At 42.8% G+C, this 19,393-nt stretch overlaps 1 protein-coding gene across 2 annotated transcripts in view; it reads right to left on the minus strand.

Moving 5' to 3' along the window:
- LOC141438773 (phospholipid scramblase 2-like) overlaps positions 1-16,569 on the minus strand; it is a 48,839-nt gene extending 32,270 nt beyond the window's left edge. For both annotated transcript variants that reach the window (XM_074102733.1, XM_074102732.1), the window contains exon 1: positions 16,357-16,569. In XM_074102733.1, the coding sequence (XP_073958834.1) occupies positions 16,357-16,464 (108 nt within the window). In that variant the 5' untranslated portion in view covers positions 16,465-16,569. The remainder of the gene's footprint in view (positions 1-16,356) is intronic.
- Positions 16,570-19,393: the final 2,824 nt, after the last annotated feature.

Here is a 19,393-nt window from a genome sequence, read left to right on the forward strand (position 1 = left end):
TTCATGCCGGGCCACACTAGCGGTCGCCGACAAGTTTAGAAGTGACGCGCGCGCCGGGTGACTCAACCGTGTAGTTTGTTGAACACCGCGCGGCGGTAGGGGGCGGTGAGAAATGGGCGGGGCTTACCGGTCGAGACGTCGCAGGTGAGTATGCAGTCCGTCCCTGGTATGCAGACCTGCTCCAGCTTGAGAGAGGATCCGTTTGATCGACGAAGGCTGGCTAGCTCGTCGTCGGTCTCTTGTGAGGCGGCGAGGGCGACGTAGTCCTCCTCGAGCGAGATCGCCTCTATCCGCGACATAGCGTCCGCCACTACGTTGTCCTGGCCGGGAACATGTACTATGTCGGTAGTGAACTGGCTGATGAATGACAGCTGGTTGAGGAGCCGGGTGGCAGTTTCTCGCGGCGCTGGGTGAACGCGTATACGAGGGGTTTGTGGTCGGTGTACACGGTGGCGTGCTGTGCTTCCAGGATGTGGCGGGAAGTGCTGGACGCTCTCGTAGACTGCTAGCAGCTCGCGGTAGTAAGCGGGCCACTCGCTCTGCGCTGCGGTAAGTTTCTTGCTAAAGAAGGCGATCGGCTGCCACGCATCGTTAATACGTTGCTGCAGGCAGGCCGACCTGGGTACGGATGCGTCAGTGAAGAGGGCGAGCGGCGCCGAGCGACGGGGTGAGCGAGGACGGTGGCGTTGGCGAGGCTCACTTTGCAAGCTTCGAAGCATTGCTCCAGCTCTGGCGTCCATGGAAACGGCTTGGCTCCCTTGTCCTGGTAGTGGCTAAGGCGTCGATCAGGGGTGCTTGCAGTTCTGCTGCATGGGCAAGAAACGTCGGTAGTAGTTGATCATGCCAGGAACCTTCGCAATCCTGGATGGTTTTGGGAAGCGGGTAATCTTGCAGGGCTTGGATGCGTTCCTGGGGTGGTTGCGTACCTTCTGCGCTGATGTGGTAGCCCAGGAAGACAGTTGGTCTGCGCCCAGGTGACACTTCGAAGGGTTCACGACCACACCGTAGTCCTGAAGTCGCTGGAACAGTGTGCGCAGGTGCTCCACGTGCTGCTCCGCGTTGCGAGAAAAAACAGGATGTCGTCTAATAGGAATAGGGTAAAATCCAGGCCCTGTGTAACCTCATCAATGAACCGTTGGAATGTTTGACCGGCATTGCGTAAGCCGAAAGGTCATGTAGGGAAATTTCAAACATTCCAAAACGGAGTGGTGATGGCAGTTTTCTCTATGTCGCCTCGAAACAGGAATTTGCTGGTAGGCCTTAATCAGGTCAATCGAGCTGAAGATGGTGCAGCCCGCGATAGCGCTGGTTAAAATCGCCAATGTGACGGACGGGGTACCGGTCAGGGATGGTCCTTGAGTTGAGCGCTCTGTAGTCTCCACATGGGCGCCATGTGGCGTCTCGCTTTTGTGCCTGTGAAGAGGCGAGGACCAGGGGCTTTTCGATGGTCTTGCTGTTCCGCACTGAACCATCTCACCAAATTCCTTCTTCGCAGCAAGCAGCTTTCTGAGGACCGAGGCGGCGAGGGCGGCAGGACACCGGAGGGCGACCGTCGTGGTAGGTGTGGTGCTCCGTGTTGTGCTTCCTCGCTCGGATCGTGCCCGGTGGCCTCGTGATGTCCGGGAACTCTGAAGTAATTTTAGGAACGGACAGTTTTTGGTAGCGACTGCTTTAACACTATGTTGTTCTTCCCTGTGATAGCGGGGCAGGAGTAGACATACCAGTATTGCCGTCAAGAAGCTTCTTGCCGCGGCAATCAGGTAGCAAGTTGTAATATGCAGGAAATCTGACCCAATGATGGCTATGTCTACATCCGCTATTACAAAATTTCCATTTAAATAATTTATTTAGGCCTAAGTCTAAATGTAATTGTAGGGTGCCGTAGGTTTTTATACAGGTACCGTTGCCAGCACTGAGGTCATAGTTGTGGCTACCCGGTGACCCGTAAGGCGATGCTTAGGGTAGCAGCACAGATCCGACCCGTGTCAAGTAAAAAACGGCACTTTGTATTTTGTCGGTGACAAAATAGACGGCGGCCGACAGGGAGACAATCAGTTGCCGCCGCTACTGATTGCCGTTGGAGTTTGCCTGAGGGTTGTTAGTCCAGGTGCACGGTGTGGTGCATCTCTGGGCATCAGCTTGAATTTTTTATGATACCAGCAAATGGTAGGCTGGGCTGGTGTGGCTAGTGATACCCTAGGACTTGGACCTGAATCTAGAGTGTGACCTGTCTCTTGTTCTGGGTCTACGTTGTTGACCTATAGCAGCACCCGACATCTGCTGGCACAGCAGATCCACTTTGGTAGCTAAACCAAGCAGCCCTCCGTGGTAATAGCTGTGGGGTCTGGGCACTTTGTGCAGGTGCTGCTTGGAATGCCACAGGTGATCGTGACTGAAGGGCTGCGGCTGGTTAAGTGGACGTGGCATGCTCATGGTGGAGTGTACCAGGGGGTTGCCTGGTGACAATTCCATGATGCTATCCGCTAGCTCTGCCAATTTTTCTAAGGTCAGCTCGGAGTGGCTGGTAAGAATGGCCTGAACGTGGTTGGGTAGCCGGGAGAGCCACAGCTGTTTAAGCATTACTAAATCGGGCGTCTTACCTGATAGGGATTTGAGGTGCCGCAGGAACTGAGTGGGGCGACGGTCTCCCAGCTCTTCCTTGCCGTGAGCTTCCTCACCCGCTCTGCATCTGATTGTGAACAAGCCGTCTCACCAGCTCCGTCTTCAGCAGTTGATATGCTCCATCCTTCGAGGGTTGGTTATTATGTCTCCACCTCCGCTGCCAGTCGTGTGTCAAGCTGCGATATTATATGATTATATTTAGTGGTGTCCTGAGTTATTCCTGATAGTATAAACTGAGCTTCGGCTGAGCGAACCACACGGCTGGTTTGTCTGTCCAGAAGGGAGGAAGTCTGACAGCGACCTTGTGTATTGCAGTTGGGGCAGGGGGGTGGGAAGTGGTAGGATCTGGTGTAGGCTGATTACTTAACCGGTCTTGCAGGGCAGCATACTGCTCCTGCAAGGCCGCCAAGCGAGCCTCCATGTCTTCCATATTTAAAATAATTATTCTAGTTAAAACAATAGGAATAAAATATTAAAATACAACTTTGAGTGCGCGAGCGCTTCGGGGACGCGCGGATGTACCGCAGGCGAATCGAGGCACGTGCACGTGGTTGGTGTGTCGCGGTGAGGCGATACGAGTTCAGCGCGGTGACGGCTCGCCGCTCGCAGCACGCACGAGTTGAATAGCGCGCCACGCGCTGTTGAGGTAGCACGCGGCGGTGGTAGCGTGCGCAGTGGTAGCAAGCGGGTGCGCGGCGATGGCAGCACACAGCAGTGGTAGGCGTGGCAGCGCGCGGGCGCGCGCGGCAGCGGCACGCAGCGGAAACACGAGGGCGCGCGGCGGCAGCACGCAGGCGCGTGGCACGCAGCGGCAACACGGGGACGCGCGGTGGTAGCACGTGGGCGCGTGGCAGTGCTGGCGCGCGCGGTGGCAGCACGCAGCGGGAGCACGCGGGGCGCGTAGCAGCGCGGATAGCGCGCGGCGGCGGCACGCGGGCGCGTGGCGGTGGTGGCACGCAGCGCGCAACACGCGGCCACGCAGCGTGCGACGGTGGTAGCGAGCTAATGGCGCGCCGTGGCTGGCGCTCTGCTGCAGAGGCGCAGTTGGTCCGGGCGCTTCTCTCCGAAAGTGCGCAGTTCCGTGGCGCAGTAGCGGCGTGCGGTGGCGGCGGGGCAAATGGCGCGCCGAGCGCGCGCGCGTTACGCAGGCGTATCTCTCGGGCGGGGCGGCGTGGCAAGGCGGGCGCAGCGGGGGCGCGCGCGCCGGTGCACGTTGAGTAACGATGGATGACTCAGGCGGGCGCGCGGCAACGGAGCGTGCGGCGGCGCGAGTGAAGGCGCGCGGCGCGCGCGCGCGACCGCGGGGCTTCGCCGGTGTGGCACGTGCGCCGCGGGCACGGGCACGGGCACGGGCAAGGGCGCGGGGCGCGGGCCGGATGAGATCGGCGTAGGGCGCGGCGCGCGAAAACGCGGGCGTCGCCGGTGTGGGGCGTAGTCGCCGCGGGCAAAGGCGCGGGCACGGCGCGCGGGCGCGGCCGGGTGAGATCGGCGTAGGGCGCGTGCTTTGCAGGCACAGAGAAACGCGGGGCGGTGGCCGTGGCAGGTTGGAGGCGCGCGCGACCACGTGGTAGGTAGCACTCGGTAAACGTAGGGCTCCGATGCGTTGCGTAGTTCTTCTTCGGGGTCACCACTTTGGAGTCTTTAGGAATGATACACACACGCACCAAGTTAAGACGTTTATTCCATTTCACCACGAGTTTACAGTTCGTATTACAGTATCTATTTTTACAAACAATGTGCCACGGCCGCGAGTCGTAGAAGAAGAAAAACCTGAGAAAATTCTATTCAGTGTCACAGGCCATCTTGTCGTAACCGGCCAATCAACGTCGACCGCCAGGCGCGCGTGAGCGTTGATTGGTCGGTTCAAACCGTGGTGCACAGATAGAGATAATAATAGTGGCGGGATGATGCGGCGGCGCTGCTGGTCGCTTAATAGCGCCACACTATCAAAAGCTGAATTTGGGTGAAATTCATATGAAGGCTTGGAGTAATTTTGGAGTTCGCCAAACTTAACGCTTACTATTCAATGCCCAGGAACTTCATGATCTGCCTAAACGTTGAGTTTTTCAACGAAATGGCGGATGTTCCTTAGCCAATTCATGAAACGGCGCCATTTTACAATATGCTTAGGAATTTCGTTATCTGGCGGATTTTACGATCGGCCACCGACATTATACACCATAGTATACTCGGCTGGTTACATGCATATATTTACTTACAATTTTTCATTGAACTGTTAAAGTTCATGGTAAACTTCAAATGTAATTCCACGGAAGATTAAAAAAACTCAGAAGCGCGAGCCAGGGTCCATCGACCTCTGCTTCAGTGGTCGTAGTTCAAACCTAGCAAACTTCAGGTGTACAATACCTAAAATACAATGTATTTAATTGAACACCATCACATAGTAATTTAAGCAGTATAGAAAATACGGTGAAAGAGATTTTCCAAGGTAAGCAATATATACTACTCAAAAAGAATTTTCACTTTTTAAACCAAATCTTCACACGTGCATGGCCGTGTCTATAGCTCTCCGTCGCGGAGAAAATGGAAAACATTATATTAACGAGAGCGTCGTAATCGTCGTTTCGGCTGTAACTATGCTATGCTGGTGAACAAGTGGCGCACACACCGCTACCTAAGAAAGAGAAAAAGAAAATAAAACTTATTCACAGCAAACACAGGACGCAACAACATTATTTTTAAGTATAATAACTAAATGAGCAAGCGTAAGCAAGACAGCAGGTCCTACTACGAAACTCGAAGTTCGTATCGTACCGTCCCTCTCGCTCTCGTATTAAATAGTATAAGTGTCAGAGGGACCGCACGACACGCACGAAAAAACATTAATAAAAGTATAAGTAAAAAAATATCGGACATTCTATGTTGACATTCATGGCCAAAGACGATAAATCTTTTTTCAAGCTTATTATTAGTATCACCTGTCACGTTGTCTGTCTGTCTGTCTGTCTGTCTGTCTGTCTGTAATCAAATCTTGCAGTTAAAATTTGACCGACTTCCAGTAGTCAAATTGACTTGAAATTTGGACGATACAAATAATCTGGTAGTGACATCCTGGTAGTCTGGCCAGGATCATCTCCACAGGGCGGAACTCTTCAACGGTTAATGGCATCGACTTGAAATTTGGTATGCAAATTTAGTTTGGGTGACAATGCAAAGTAATGTTGACAAAAAGTACAGTCAGTCATATGAAAAATGTTTTTTTTATCAAAAACTTATTTTGAAGTCTTATTAAATAGTAATACGATATATAAAAAGCTCTATAATTATTGAATTTATAATGGATGTGGTCACTGTCAGCATTATGCTGATGCCCGAACCCATTTGCCGCCAATTTAATGGGTCGAGTAGCATGCGGGGATACTTTTAGGTTTAAGGCGGGATTTTATAAAAGTTCATTAAACACCTACATTAGAAAGCAGGTCTCACGAACTTTTATAGAACCCGCATATAGTTAGTAAGTTAACTTAATTTTTAGAGTAGGTCCCTTCTGTGTAATATGCATTATATACCTACCTAATTGTTGGCAATAAACGCATTTTCTTTTTCTTTCTTTTTCTTTTCTTTGTGGTACAAATTTATTAAAAGTAATGAACCATCTGGTGCCATATCCAAGTATTTTGTGCCACAAACGATAAACAACTGTTCATTAAAATGGAATATGCAATCGCAAAATCTGCAAAAATCTCATTAATACACTATACTGAGTGTATGTTTTGTACTAAGAATAGTATATACAGGGTGTCCCAGAAGTACCACGTCACAGGGACACCAGAGGTAGGCCAGCTCAAGAGAAACCTAACCAACCTAACATGACCCCAGTAAAAGTTGCACGGTTTTCGAGTTATTACCGAAATAAGATTTTTGGGATACTCCCCTTTGTCTTGACATTTTAGTACCAAGCATCGACTTGGAAAGCTCTTATTAACAGTTTTTTGTGTATCGAATCGTGAATAGTTACTTCAGAAGTGCAGTGTGTTATTTTTCAGTAACTAACCGTAAAATGCTGAAAAAAACTTTATTAATCTTGATTTAAGTTTGTCTTAAAAATAAGAATTTCAAACTTTAACCATCTGCCATGGAAAAAAATTACTAGAACGAAACAAACAAATAACGCCAATAAATTAGACATGTTATGCAAATTCAGAAATGGTATGACACATGTATCTTACTGAAATAACATTAAGCATTCTTATCACTTGCTGCTATGCCGCAAGCCGTCACTGTTAAGTAAAACATGTTACATTCCTACTAATTTATTGAATCAGGCGTTACTTTGCCGAGTTCAAATCGAAACTGAAACAATCACCTACTTTGCTCACCCGCGACCTTATGATAGCTACGTTTATACTAGAAATGTGTGTTCATTCAGTCCTCTCCTCCTCCTCCACACTGCAAAAACAGGGTAGTTCGAAGGACTCGCGCTGCTAGCAGACTTGACACCCCACACTTCAGTCTTTCTACTCGTGACCACGCCACTGTAATGTTGCCGAAACACCCCGAAACGTCGAGCGTAAATATTACTCGTGTGTGTAAGCGTGATAAGTCCCGTTGGTGGTATTATGAATATGAATGAAAATCACGAAAGTTTAAAACGTTAGATAATATTATTTGGTTAACGCTATAATCTGGACATCTTTAAGGTCAAAGTGAACAGACACCTTCTAGACAAACGTGTACCATCTTAGGCATCATCTTCGCCTTCCATCAAGCGAGATTGAGGCCAAACGTAAGCCGTAAAAATATTCTAAAACCCGATTTATTTCAATGAAATATTGTGGACTGAAGAATCGGCTTGCAAAAGGGATGGATATTTCAATTTACACAGCGTCCATAGCTGGCAGACAGAAACCAACACACGACACATAAGAACGATAAGATCGGTCCCAATACCAATTCAAAATTAATTTGTGGACTGGAATTCTTAATGGACAAATTGTGGGACCGGTCGAGTTGCCTCCTATTCTTAATGGTAGAAACTATTTACAGTTTTTGCAAAACGACCTGCCTGGTTTATTAGAAGATGTACCCGTTGGCACTGACACGAACCATGTGGTACCAACAAGATGGTTTCTCGGCATATTAAGCTCGGCTAGTCCGTGAGCACCTCAGCGAAACATTCCCTGAGAGATGGATTGGTCGATTGGGACCAATTTTATGGCCACCGCGTTCCCCGGATCTAAACCCACTAGATTTTTTTTATTGGGATGTTTAAAAGACAAAGTTTACGCGAAACCAATACGCTCTGAAGAAAGATTGCCGGCAACGAGTATTCGACGCGGCCCGTACCATATCGGAAGTCAGTTTTACGAAATCTGAGCCCGAATTTTATTAAACGATGTTTTTTGTGGCATCAGAGTCCATGGGAGACAATTTGAACATTTTATTGTCAACTAAATTTATTCCAAATAAATGAATGAAAGATAAAATGTTTTAACCACCCACGCAAAAAGAAGGGTGTTATAAGTTTGACCGCTATGTCCTGTCTGTTGTCTGTGGTACCGTAGCTCTTAAACGCGTACCGATTTGAATGCGTTTTTTTTTATTATTTTAAAGCAGGTTTTCTAGCGATGGTTCTAAGACATATTCTATCAAAATCGTTTTCAGCCGCTTTTGAAATATTGAACTTTGAAGTGACAAAGTTGGGGATTTTCCAACTTTTTTTTTGGTTAGGTTATATCCGGTTCTTTTAGGATCCGGTCCTAGCCTTGAAAAGGAAGACAAATATTAATATTTAACTTCGTGCATTTGGCAAAATAATTGTATGATAATAGATGAGCTATGCTATACACAGCATTTTTGTACCACTTAGCAGGGACTGCTTTCGGAGTTCCAGTTTTAAGTTGGTTCGATAGGGCTTTCGCTAAAGTGATAAGAATGTCTAATGTTCTTGGAGTAAGATACATGTGTCATACCCTTTCTGAATCTGCATAACATGTCTAATTTATTGGCGTTATTTATTTTTTTGGTTTCTAATAAAAAAAATACATGGCAGATGGTTAAAGTTGAATTCATGTTTTCGAGACAACTTAAATCAAGATTAATTTTAAAAAACAGCGCTTTTTACGGTAGTTACTGACAAAGTAACACACTACACTCTGAAGTAACTATTCACGATTCGATACACATAAAACTGTTATTAAAAGCTTCCAAGTCGATGCTGGTACTAAAAATGTCAAGACAAAGGGGAGTATCCCCAAAAATCTTTATTTCGGTATAAATCGAAAACCGTGCAACTTTACTGGGGTCATGTTAGGTTGGTTAGGTTCCTCTTGAGCTGGCTTACCTCTGGTGTCACTTGTGACGTTGGTACTTCTGGGACAACCTGTATGTTGTACCGTTTTGACCATTTAACTTAAATTTACACTAAAATTAGACTTAATGTTAAAATTAAATATGTTTGCTTTATTTTGCCTCCTGTAAACAAAAGGTATGAAAAGGAAGAAGAGAGAATTTATTTGAAATATAACAAGGTTACAATTTAGATTCATCGGCGGACTCCGCACTAGACTCTGGGCCTGTATCGCGGAGACCAGAGAATTTACAATTTACAGCAGTTACTTAATACTAAGTTGACACAAAGCAAATTCTTAACCTAAAGTGGGCGTGTGTGTGTGCGTGTGTGTGTGCGTGTGTGTGTGTGTGTGTGTGTATGTGCGTGTGTGTGTGTGTGTGTGTGTATGTGTGTGTGCGCGTGTGTATAAGTGTGTAAATTTAATTACAGGCTGCCTGCAATAACCTCCTCAGTTTCATCGTAGCTAAGAGTCATCAACCAAGTTTCAATAACTTTTTTGAGATTTTTTTGGATAAACTTTTTCATATTTCTTATATGCTTACACGCTTTATTGTAAATGTATGTATGGGAGTAAGGTGGCAATCGCCTCGCAAATGTTGTTCTTATGGTCGGTGTCGGTATTTTATATTTGCGTTGTTTGGTAAGGTTTGCAAAATCTTTGGATGAGACAGTTAACTTGTGGATTACTGTAGTTACTTTTGAAATAAATAATTGACGTACACGTAAGACTTTAGCTACACAATAAAGTTCATTAGTGGGGAATCTGCGAGGTTTACTTAGCATGACCTTAAGCACTGCTCGTTGAGCAGTCTCCAGTTCTCTCAAAGTAGTTTTAGCGATGCCACCCCATGCCAACAGGCAGTATGTAAGGGCAGACTGGCATAAGGCTTTATAAACTAATGTTAATATATATTTAGGTGCAGATTTACGTAGGGACTTGACGATAAAAATAGTTTTTCTGATTTTACCAGCTAATGAGGAAACATGTTCTTTAAAAGAAAGATTTTTATCAACTACTACACCAAGATACTTAATCATGTCAACATTTTCTGTGGATGGACAGTTACAGTTTAAAGATGGATTAGAGTTCGGTGAGCATGAGTGTATTCTAAGTTTAATCGTTTCAGGTGGGCTAGAAGAGCGTGTTTTGTGAAAGGGGAGGAATTTTGTCTTTTTTACATTTAATGTTAAAAGGTTTTTACTTAACCAAAGCGCAATTTTAGACATTTCCTTTTCAGCTGTTTGTAAGACAGCGTCCCAGGAGTTTTCGTGGAATAGAATAACCGTGTCATCAGCGTAGCATATTAGGTCTGATTCTTGAATTGGGATGTTAAATATATCATTCATGTAAATAGCAAAAAGAGTTGGACCTAGTATGCTACCCTGAGGGACTCCATAGCTTACAGGGAGCTGTTCGCTAACTAGAGATCCGACTTTTACACACTGCCTACGATTCGTGAGATAACTGCGGAACCATTCAAGTGTAATACCTCTAATACCCATGCTGGCGAGTTTTTGTAGCAGTATTGGAATCGAGACTGTGTCAAATGCCTTAGCTAGGTCAAGGAAGACGCCGAGGCAACATTTATTTTGATCTAAATAATAAGCTATTCGTTTTGTTAATAGTACTACGGCGTCTTCCGTTGACTTCTTTCGTCTGAACCCAAACTGTTTATCAGCAAGAAGGGATTGGTTTTCCAGATATTCTACTAGACGCTTGCTTACTATTTTTTCTAGGAGTTTGGAAAATATGCTTAACAAAGTAATGGGTCTGAAATTAGTTGGGGACGTTTTATCGCCATCTTTGTGTATTGGTGACACAACGCCCAGCTTCCATACGTTAGGAAACCTCCCATTTGCTAAACTTAGGTTAAAAATATGCGTCAAAGGTGCTACTATATATGGATGGATCAGTTTGATTAGCAGAGGAGTATATCCATCGAAACCAGGGGCGCTACCCAGCCGAAGGTCTTTGATTAATTCAGTAACTTCTTTATCGTCAGTAGGTAAAAGAAACATGGAGTTTACTGGAGCATTATTATTGCTGACTTCGGCTGCGAGAGTATTTTCAGTCATTTCTAGTTTATTTAACGTTTCGTCTGCTAGCATTTTACCAATCTTTGAAAAATATTCGTTACAAGCATTTAACGAGTTAATTGGATTAGCGGAACAGAGGAGAGATGCAGCGTCATTTTTAGTCTTTGAGATCTTGCATATACTTTTAATGTTGTGCCAAAGCTTCTTAGGATCATTTTTGCTGTCTAGTAAGAGTTTATTCTCGTAACTAGATTTAAGCCTATGCAGTAAATTTGTGAGAAAGTTACGGTATCTTTTATAAGTTACTTGAAGAATAAGGTCATTTGGATTTTTTCTAGCCTGAAGGTGGAGGAAGTCGCGGTTACGCTGAAATTTAATCAGGCCAGGAGTAATCCATGGCTTGACATTAAATCTAGTTCGAGATACAACAACATCTTTCATGTTTGTGCGAATAGCATTATTTAATGTATTAACCAGAAATGTTGTTGCACTGTCTACATCATTTGTTTCGAAGATAGGTGACCAGTCTACAGATTTTAAATTGTTAACAAGCGCAGTGTGATCTATTATAGTTTTTGTGCGTTTGGGTGCATCAGGGTTAAGCTTTACTCTGGGTAATCCTAAAATACATAAATCATGATCTGTAATACCAGACTGCGCTACAAATCCATTACCTCCGATTCCGTTTTTGACAAAAATATGGTCTAGACAAGCTTGTCCTCTAGTTGGAGTTGTGATAGCGGGGAGCAGTAAGTGCTCGGTAAGAAGACACAGGTATTCAGAACATTGCTCACTTAGTGGGAAGTTACAAATATCTAAGTTCAGGTCACCTGCTACAATCGTAATTTTGCTGTTGTTCCCTTCGCAATAATGTTTCCAAGGACGTTAAAAATTCGTCTATTAATGAAAAGGATGGAGAGCGATAAATACCTATTATATTTACATCTGTTCCTAGGGAGATTTTTAAACAGTTGCAATCGTTCATCAGAGGTTCTGACACATTTGCGTTCCATGAGTCACTGATGTAAACTACTACGCCACCACTTTTGTTTATGAACTTTTTTGTACGATGACTGTAGTATCCATCGATCACAGGTAAGTACATGCCTTCTGCAAGCCAGCACTCAGTTAGTACGATAACGTCAAAGGTTACTTTTAATCGCTTTAAGGTTACAATAAACTCGTTAAAATTCTTTTGAATACTGCGTATGTTGAAAGTGAGGATTTTAAATTGTGAATTAGAAACCGAAATAGCTTCACCACACTTCTCCAGGCTCTCAAACGTGCGACAGTTGATTTTCAGTAGTTGATCTGCTTCTGTTACGTAGTCCAGTTATCTAGTTTGTTTAAGTAAAAATTAGACAAGGTCAGTATAAAGGTTAGCGCTTGAGAGACTGTTACGAAGTGTTGCCAGCTGATCGGTAAAATTAGGTAATGCCTGTATGTAGTGAAAATTAATTACATTAGTGTAGAAAAAGTGTGTGAGTGAGTGTGTTGTGTGTGTATGTGAGTGTAGTATGTATAGTAAGTATTTAATATTATTTATACTAATGTTGAGATCAGTTCGTGGAATAAAATATAATATTTTTAACTTATAAAGAAAATAATTATTATTGCGAAAACAAGTTTACGTGGTTCTATCCTGTCCGGCTTGTCCAGCCGGTCCAACCCTTTGTTCCAGGTCGTCCAGAGAAGATATGCGGGAGCTCGGCTTGTTGTCATTTTCGCGAACGTAGATGACACCGTTCCGAGTCCAACAGTAGCGGAAGCCGTTTGCAGTAGCCCGCAGCCTGGCTTCGCGAAATAACAATCTATTTTCTCGCGTGAGTCGTTCATTTACATACAGCTTCCGCGGAGCTCCGCCTACAATAGTTTCCGATGTCAGGTTGCGTCTGGCTTTTGCAGCCTTAAGTAGTTCGTCTCTCTTTTGCCGGCGTAACAGTTTAACTCGAATTGGGCGCGGCTTATGGTCGTCATTACTATTGAGTTTAGAGCCCCTTGGGCGCATGGGTCCGACTCGGGCGATGTCGTCGACGTCCGTTTCCAGCAATTGAACCCCGATAATTTGTGATGTTGTGAGCAATATATGGGTGAGGTTCTCAGTATCACTCTCTGGCACACCAACGATCTCCAATTCGTTCCTCATCGAATGTTGTTCTTGAGCATTGACTTGTTGTTGTAGGTGAGCTACAGATGATTTTAATGTAGCAATTTCAAAGTCTGCCTGTTCGAGCTTCGTCAAAAATTGCGCGTGTTTATCAGTCAGGGAGACCGATAGGATCGATATCTGCTCTTTAAGTTCAATGACCTCTTGTCTAAGTAAACTTATTTCATTATTTTGAGTTTTCATCTCGCTTAGGTCTTGTCTGAGTTGACGCAACTCGGCGAGAGCGTCAGGGGTTTGAATCTCGTCGTTGGACTTCCCTTTATTAAGCTTCGAGTTCTTACTCATGGTTGTGTTATTGTTTCGCAGAAACTATGAAGGAGGTTAGTTCACGTCGCATGCACCTTTACATGTGTCTTGGTAAGGTTAGTAGGTATGCAAGTCTCATTTAAAATTTATAAAAATGATTGTTTTACAGAAAAGTTAGTTATTATTATCATTCACGAGTTCTAGTTAAACCAGCGCGGCATTCCTAGAACTCAACACAGCTCAAAGACGTGCGGGTGAGAGCGAGAGGGCCAGTCGTGCGGAGTGCGTGCGAAGCGAGAAGCGGCAATTCCAAGAAGCGGCCGATCGGTGAGCTCGACGCGCAGGAATATTTTGGAATTTGGAAGTTTTTGAAGATGTTTTGTTTAATATCTCGTACAGCACTGTGAATATTGTAATTTCGTTTTCACTAATAGTTACCTTTGTCCTCTAACTTTATTTTTATGACGGTCACTGAAGCTAAACACCACTTTAAACTCTATTTTACGAATAAAATTCACGGAGCAAAGCGACGACGATGTTCACTGTACGGTTCCCACGACCGCGCCGGTCATGAGGCGTATGGCACAAACGTATTCTCACACGACGAAATATTCATTTAACAAACAACGTTTCGCACACTTCTGTTTCACGACTTAATCGTTTTAATAAACCAAATTTCACAATTGATTATTTCACGAACTCTTTATTAGGCAAACCATAACAATCATTTATTTGGCAAACTATTCATTTATTATTTTCATCATTTGGCAAAACCACGTTTGTCAAACTAACGTTTGGCAAAAAAATGTTTAATAAAATGTATCATTTGATAAACACAAGAATAATTTAGATGTGCCTGTAACTCCGGTTAACTTGTTTAAGAAATAGGTTAGGTTAGAACTGAGACCCCAAGAAAAACTAACTTCTGCCAGTAAAGTTGGTTAGGTTAGGTTAGAACTGTGACTCTAAGAAAAAAGAACTGCTGCCAGTACAATAGTTTAGGTTGGGTTAGGTTAGACAGAACTGCAACCTTAAGAAATGCGAAACAAAACCGCGCCACGAGAACCAAATCCTACCGATTTAAATGTTATGTAACTAGTTTGACAAAAAATCATTTATTAATTTATGTTTTGTGAAATTACTGGTTTGAAAAATGAGTTGTTTGGGTAATGGACATTTTTTAAGTATCGAAAATACAAACTGAGACATGGATGCACAGAAAAACCAGAAAAAGAGACCAGCGCTGGAAATCGAACCCAGGTCCTCAGCAATCCGTGCTGCGTGCTATAACCCTACACCACCGCTGGACAGGAATCTAGATACGAATTTTTCCTATGCATACATATCAGGTTGCAATTTTTAAGTGATGATTTATCATATGATATATGTTTGTAAAGTGACAAATTTGTTAAAAGTATATTTATCACAAATGATCATTTGTGATATGAAGTGGTTGTGAAATGAATAGTTTGTGAAACGTTGGAGGTAACAGGTAATTTTGGTACAAATACCAAAATGCATACAATGTTGAGATGTAACACTGTCAAAAAGTACAAAATGTTTGTGCCACCAGGTCAATTTGTCTGAATATTTTAAGCACAAAACATGCTATGGCCAACATGCACTTTTTACTCAAAATGTTTCCAAGGCAGCTTTCACTATGGTCCAGATGTCTTTGTGTCTGGGAGTTTCCAGGACAGAATACTCTGGGGCCGAAATGTACAAAACGCTATTGACTAAATGTTTTGTCGTTCGTCCTACAACATGTTGACATTAATATACTTTTTGACTTTTGTACAATTTGACNTTGACATTAATATACTTTTGACTTTTGTACAATTTGACAAGGGAATTTTCGAACCCATTGATTATTTTGAGATATTGACCATTTATCTTCTATTCGTTTTTTCTATCATGTATTTAGGCTCTTAGGTTTTTGTGGCATCCAATCGATTTGTCTTTTATTCATGTTTACATGTTTACATACCTTTTTGACCGTTGTAATTTTGATAATGAGGCATTTCAAACCATTGTATATTTAGACATTTGTACCAAAATGATCTGTTATCGTTTTTCTTAGTGTGGTGCTAAATATACCTCACGATTTGTCGAAAGATCGTAAAACTATATTAGTTTATATTTTAGTAAAATAAAGTTTAAGAAGAATTAATTGTATTTTTAAACTAAATAATGACAAATTCAAATGTGATCCTAATGTGGAGACACGCGGAGTTGTGATAGGTATCTAACGTCGTGGGTCATTCGAAGTTTTGAACCCATAGTGCAAGCACGGACTCCTGAATAAAAGCTTCATGACCCCACCTCGGGGGCACCCGGACAGGGAACGTGTTAAGTCCGTTTATTTGTTTGTTTCTTACCTCATCACGTATAAACCGCTGAATCGATTTAGATGAAATTCGGTTTACTGATAGTTTGAGCCCCGGGTAAGGACATATATACACAACAAGGACAACAGCTAGTAAAATATAATATATATTTTTTACATACGATTTAACTGGCTCATTATTGATCCCTATCACCTGATAAAAAGTACAGCTGAGGCCAAAGGTCTCTCACTGGTTCAAACAGCCTATTTACTGTAAACATGAAAAGCCCTAGTTATCCTTTTTTAACCCCCCACGCAAAAAGAGGGGTGTTATAAGTTTGACCGCTATGTGTGTCTGTGTATCTGTCTGTCTGTCTGCACCGTAGCTCTTAAACGGGTGGACCGATTTGAATGCGGTATTTTTTATTTGAAAGCAGGTTTTCTAGCAATGGTTCTTAGACATGTTTCATCAAAATCGGTTTAGCCGTTTTTGAGATATTGAACTTTGAAGTGACAAAGTCGGGGGTATTCCAACTTTTTGTATGGTTAGGTTATTCCGGATATATCCTTTATTATCCGGACAGCTAAGGAGAGACCGAATTCTATTCTTGCACACCTACACTTTTTATGGGAAAATAAACTTACAGAGTCTTTTACTGGCTCAAGCAGTGCCTCAGTGTCGGTTCCAGGCACAGCTGCCTTCACATCCGGCAGTGGATCATATGTCTGAAGTGGGATTGGAGATGCCAACATTCTGTGAGTAAATTATTGTTTAGGATCACAATATTTGAATTTCTAGAGGTGAAAAGATTTTAGAAAAATGATTGACACAAACATGACAAGGCATGACAGGTCAAAGGAAATTAAAGTGGAAAAGTAGACAAGATGATGTTTTTTTTAATGAATTACTTCAAGCCACGTTCAGCCGACTCGACTGTGTCTTTAGAATCCTACTTATATTATTATAGGCGCTGTCATCCACCATTACCTCTCATATTTCGTTTTATAGATTTTTTTTACCGTACAACGGCAAAACCTACTGACACTGGCAAAATTGTCCTCCAATGGACAGAGCCATATTTTTCTAAAAATCAACCAATATTATTATAAACGCAAAAGTTTATAAGGATGGGAAAAACTAACAGATTCTAACGAAATTTGTTTTATAAGCTTCACCTGTGATATGATAACCAAATAAATATATTTATTGTATACTTACAGAAACTGCGTTTGACCGAAATCACGCCATCAGGGAACATGTGGACTAAGGCGGAGCATGCTTCTTGCGTTTTTTTCTTGTGCGTTAGTTCCGTTTCTTACCATGTTCATTAAGATCTTTGCTACACTGTATCTCCTAATGAAAAGCTTTTAATTAAGGTATTAATATGCCAATTTTATCCAAGGAAAGTAGAAGACTGCGTGTGTTCACATACTGCAATGTTATTTGTTTAGTTCATGGTTTCAAAGCGCCGTCTGATTTCATTATCTTGTGACAAACATGTTACAGTTAAAAATCGATCAAAAGCTTCCAATCTGGTCGCTCCCTTGCATAAAATTCCCTATTAATTCTACGCGCATGATCCAAATGCATTTTTCCCCCAAAAACTGGAGAATGGCGATTATTTTTATGTGCAACTGGCAACAATGGGGCGTTTCAAATTTCGAACGAAATTTGCGTTTTTGCATAAAAACGACGCGTGCGCGTGACATTAAAAATGTATGGCGACCACAATATACTAGTTTGGTAGGACTTTTCTGAAGTAGGTAGTAAAGATGCTTAGAAAAGATCGCTCTGAAGTTATAACACCTCTTATTGCTTGTCTTACCATTTTTTCCTTCAATCCTTAAAAACTATTTTTATTATGTGGAGTTTAAAATTATATTCATCTTACATTGTACTCGTTATGAAGACTGAAGATCTCAACTCTCAGACATTGTATTCAGTCATTTTTATATTGAGTAAGATTATAATAATATACCTACATGATGCATGCTGTGATTTAGCTAAATGTGTCCTGGAAATCATAATACACATTTATAAGACCTTCTGTTAACCACATTTAATGGAAATAAATAAATGAAAGAATGAATGTTTAAATAAATAGTCCAGTTCTAATGTGATTTTGCTACCGATTTCGCAGAATTTCATTCATTGGAATAATGAGGGTTTTATTGCAGGTGAAATATCGCTAGATGGCGTTAGCGTCGTGAGGTCCGTTTGACATTTCTGTCACGCTTGTGATTGGATAATTATCTGATCCAATCGCAAGCAAGACTGAAACGTCAAAAAACCTCACCATATTAACGCCATCTAGCGATATTTTACCTGTCTTTTAGCCCTCATTGGAGTTAATCCACAAAGTTGTCAATTAATATAGTAATAAACTGTGTACATGTTTTATAAAATTTTAACATAGGTAAGATTCATTTGAAATTTACCACAAACTACGGTGAAAGAAAACATCATGAGAAAACCTGCACAATCTGCGAAGCAACTCAATGGTGTGTGTGAAGGTCCTAATCCGCACTGGCCCGCGTGGGAACTGCGGCCCAATCCCTCTCATCCCGAAAGAAGGCCTGTGCCCAGCAGTGGGACGTATATAGGCTTAGATAAATGGATGAATGTAAATTCATTTGAAATTTACCATAAGCTTTACGGTGAAAGAAAACATCGTGAGGAAACCTGTACAACCTGCGAAGCGACTCAATGGTGTGTGTGAAGGTCTCAATCCGCACTGGGCCCACGTGGGAACTACGGCCCCAGCCCACTCGTTCTGAGAGGAGGCCTGTGCCAAGCAGTGGGACGTATATAGGCTGGGATCATGAAGATTCATATGACTACATACATACATTCCCACATACATAAGTACACGCTCGAAAAACATAACCTTTATTCTGGCAGTCGGATAAAAAAGTCGAATTCCTGTATTTCGAGCTATTGATAAAATGATGGTCACCATGCATCTCCATTGTAATTCGCTCCCATTGTTGCATAGATTAATAAAAGCGATACAGTTTCTTTTTCATAAAATTTAAATGAGGTCCCCTGCTAATAATACTGTATTTGCATGTTCAATACATTCTCATGGGGAAACGAATTTGGACAAAAAATTGGCCATCGATTAGTTACGTTTAGTACACACGTGTCCGATGATATCGGAACCCTCTACGGTTATCGGTTGTCGCTTACTTTATCAGTTATCGTAGTACATACAAATAAACCCTGAATATCTTATGAAATATCATGGAATATTCCCACGGCCTCTCCGTGGAAGTACAGGAAAATGGGCTAAGCAAAATTATGCAATGTTTTATTGTAACTTTAAAATACCGGCCAAGAGCGTGTCGGACACGCCCAAGATAGGGTTCCGTTCCGTAGCCATTACGAAAAAATTAAGTTATATTTTTCTAAGGATTGCGTATTTTATACGGAATCTTCCAAGTATAGGTATATTTTATACCTTAGGCTGCTATTTACTCTTAAACTACTAATAATTAAGAACTATAGTATAGTATTAGCCGTGGTGGCCTAGTAGCCGTGGTGGCCTAGTGGTTTGACCTATCGCCTCTCAAGCAGAGGGTCGTGGGTTCGAACCCCGGCTCGCACCTCTGAGTTTTTCGAAATTCATGTGCGGAATTACAGTTGAAATTTACCACGAGCTTTGCGGTGAAGGAAAACATC

This window comes from Choristoneura fumiferana, chromosome 19 (genome assembly GCF_025370935.1).
Source record: "Choristoneura fumiferana chromosome 19, NRCan_CFum_1, whole genome shotgun sequence".
Lineage (NCBI taxonomy): Eukaryota > Metazoa > Arthropoda > Insecta > Lepidoptera > Tortricidae > Choristoneura > Choristoneura fumiferana.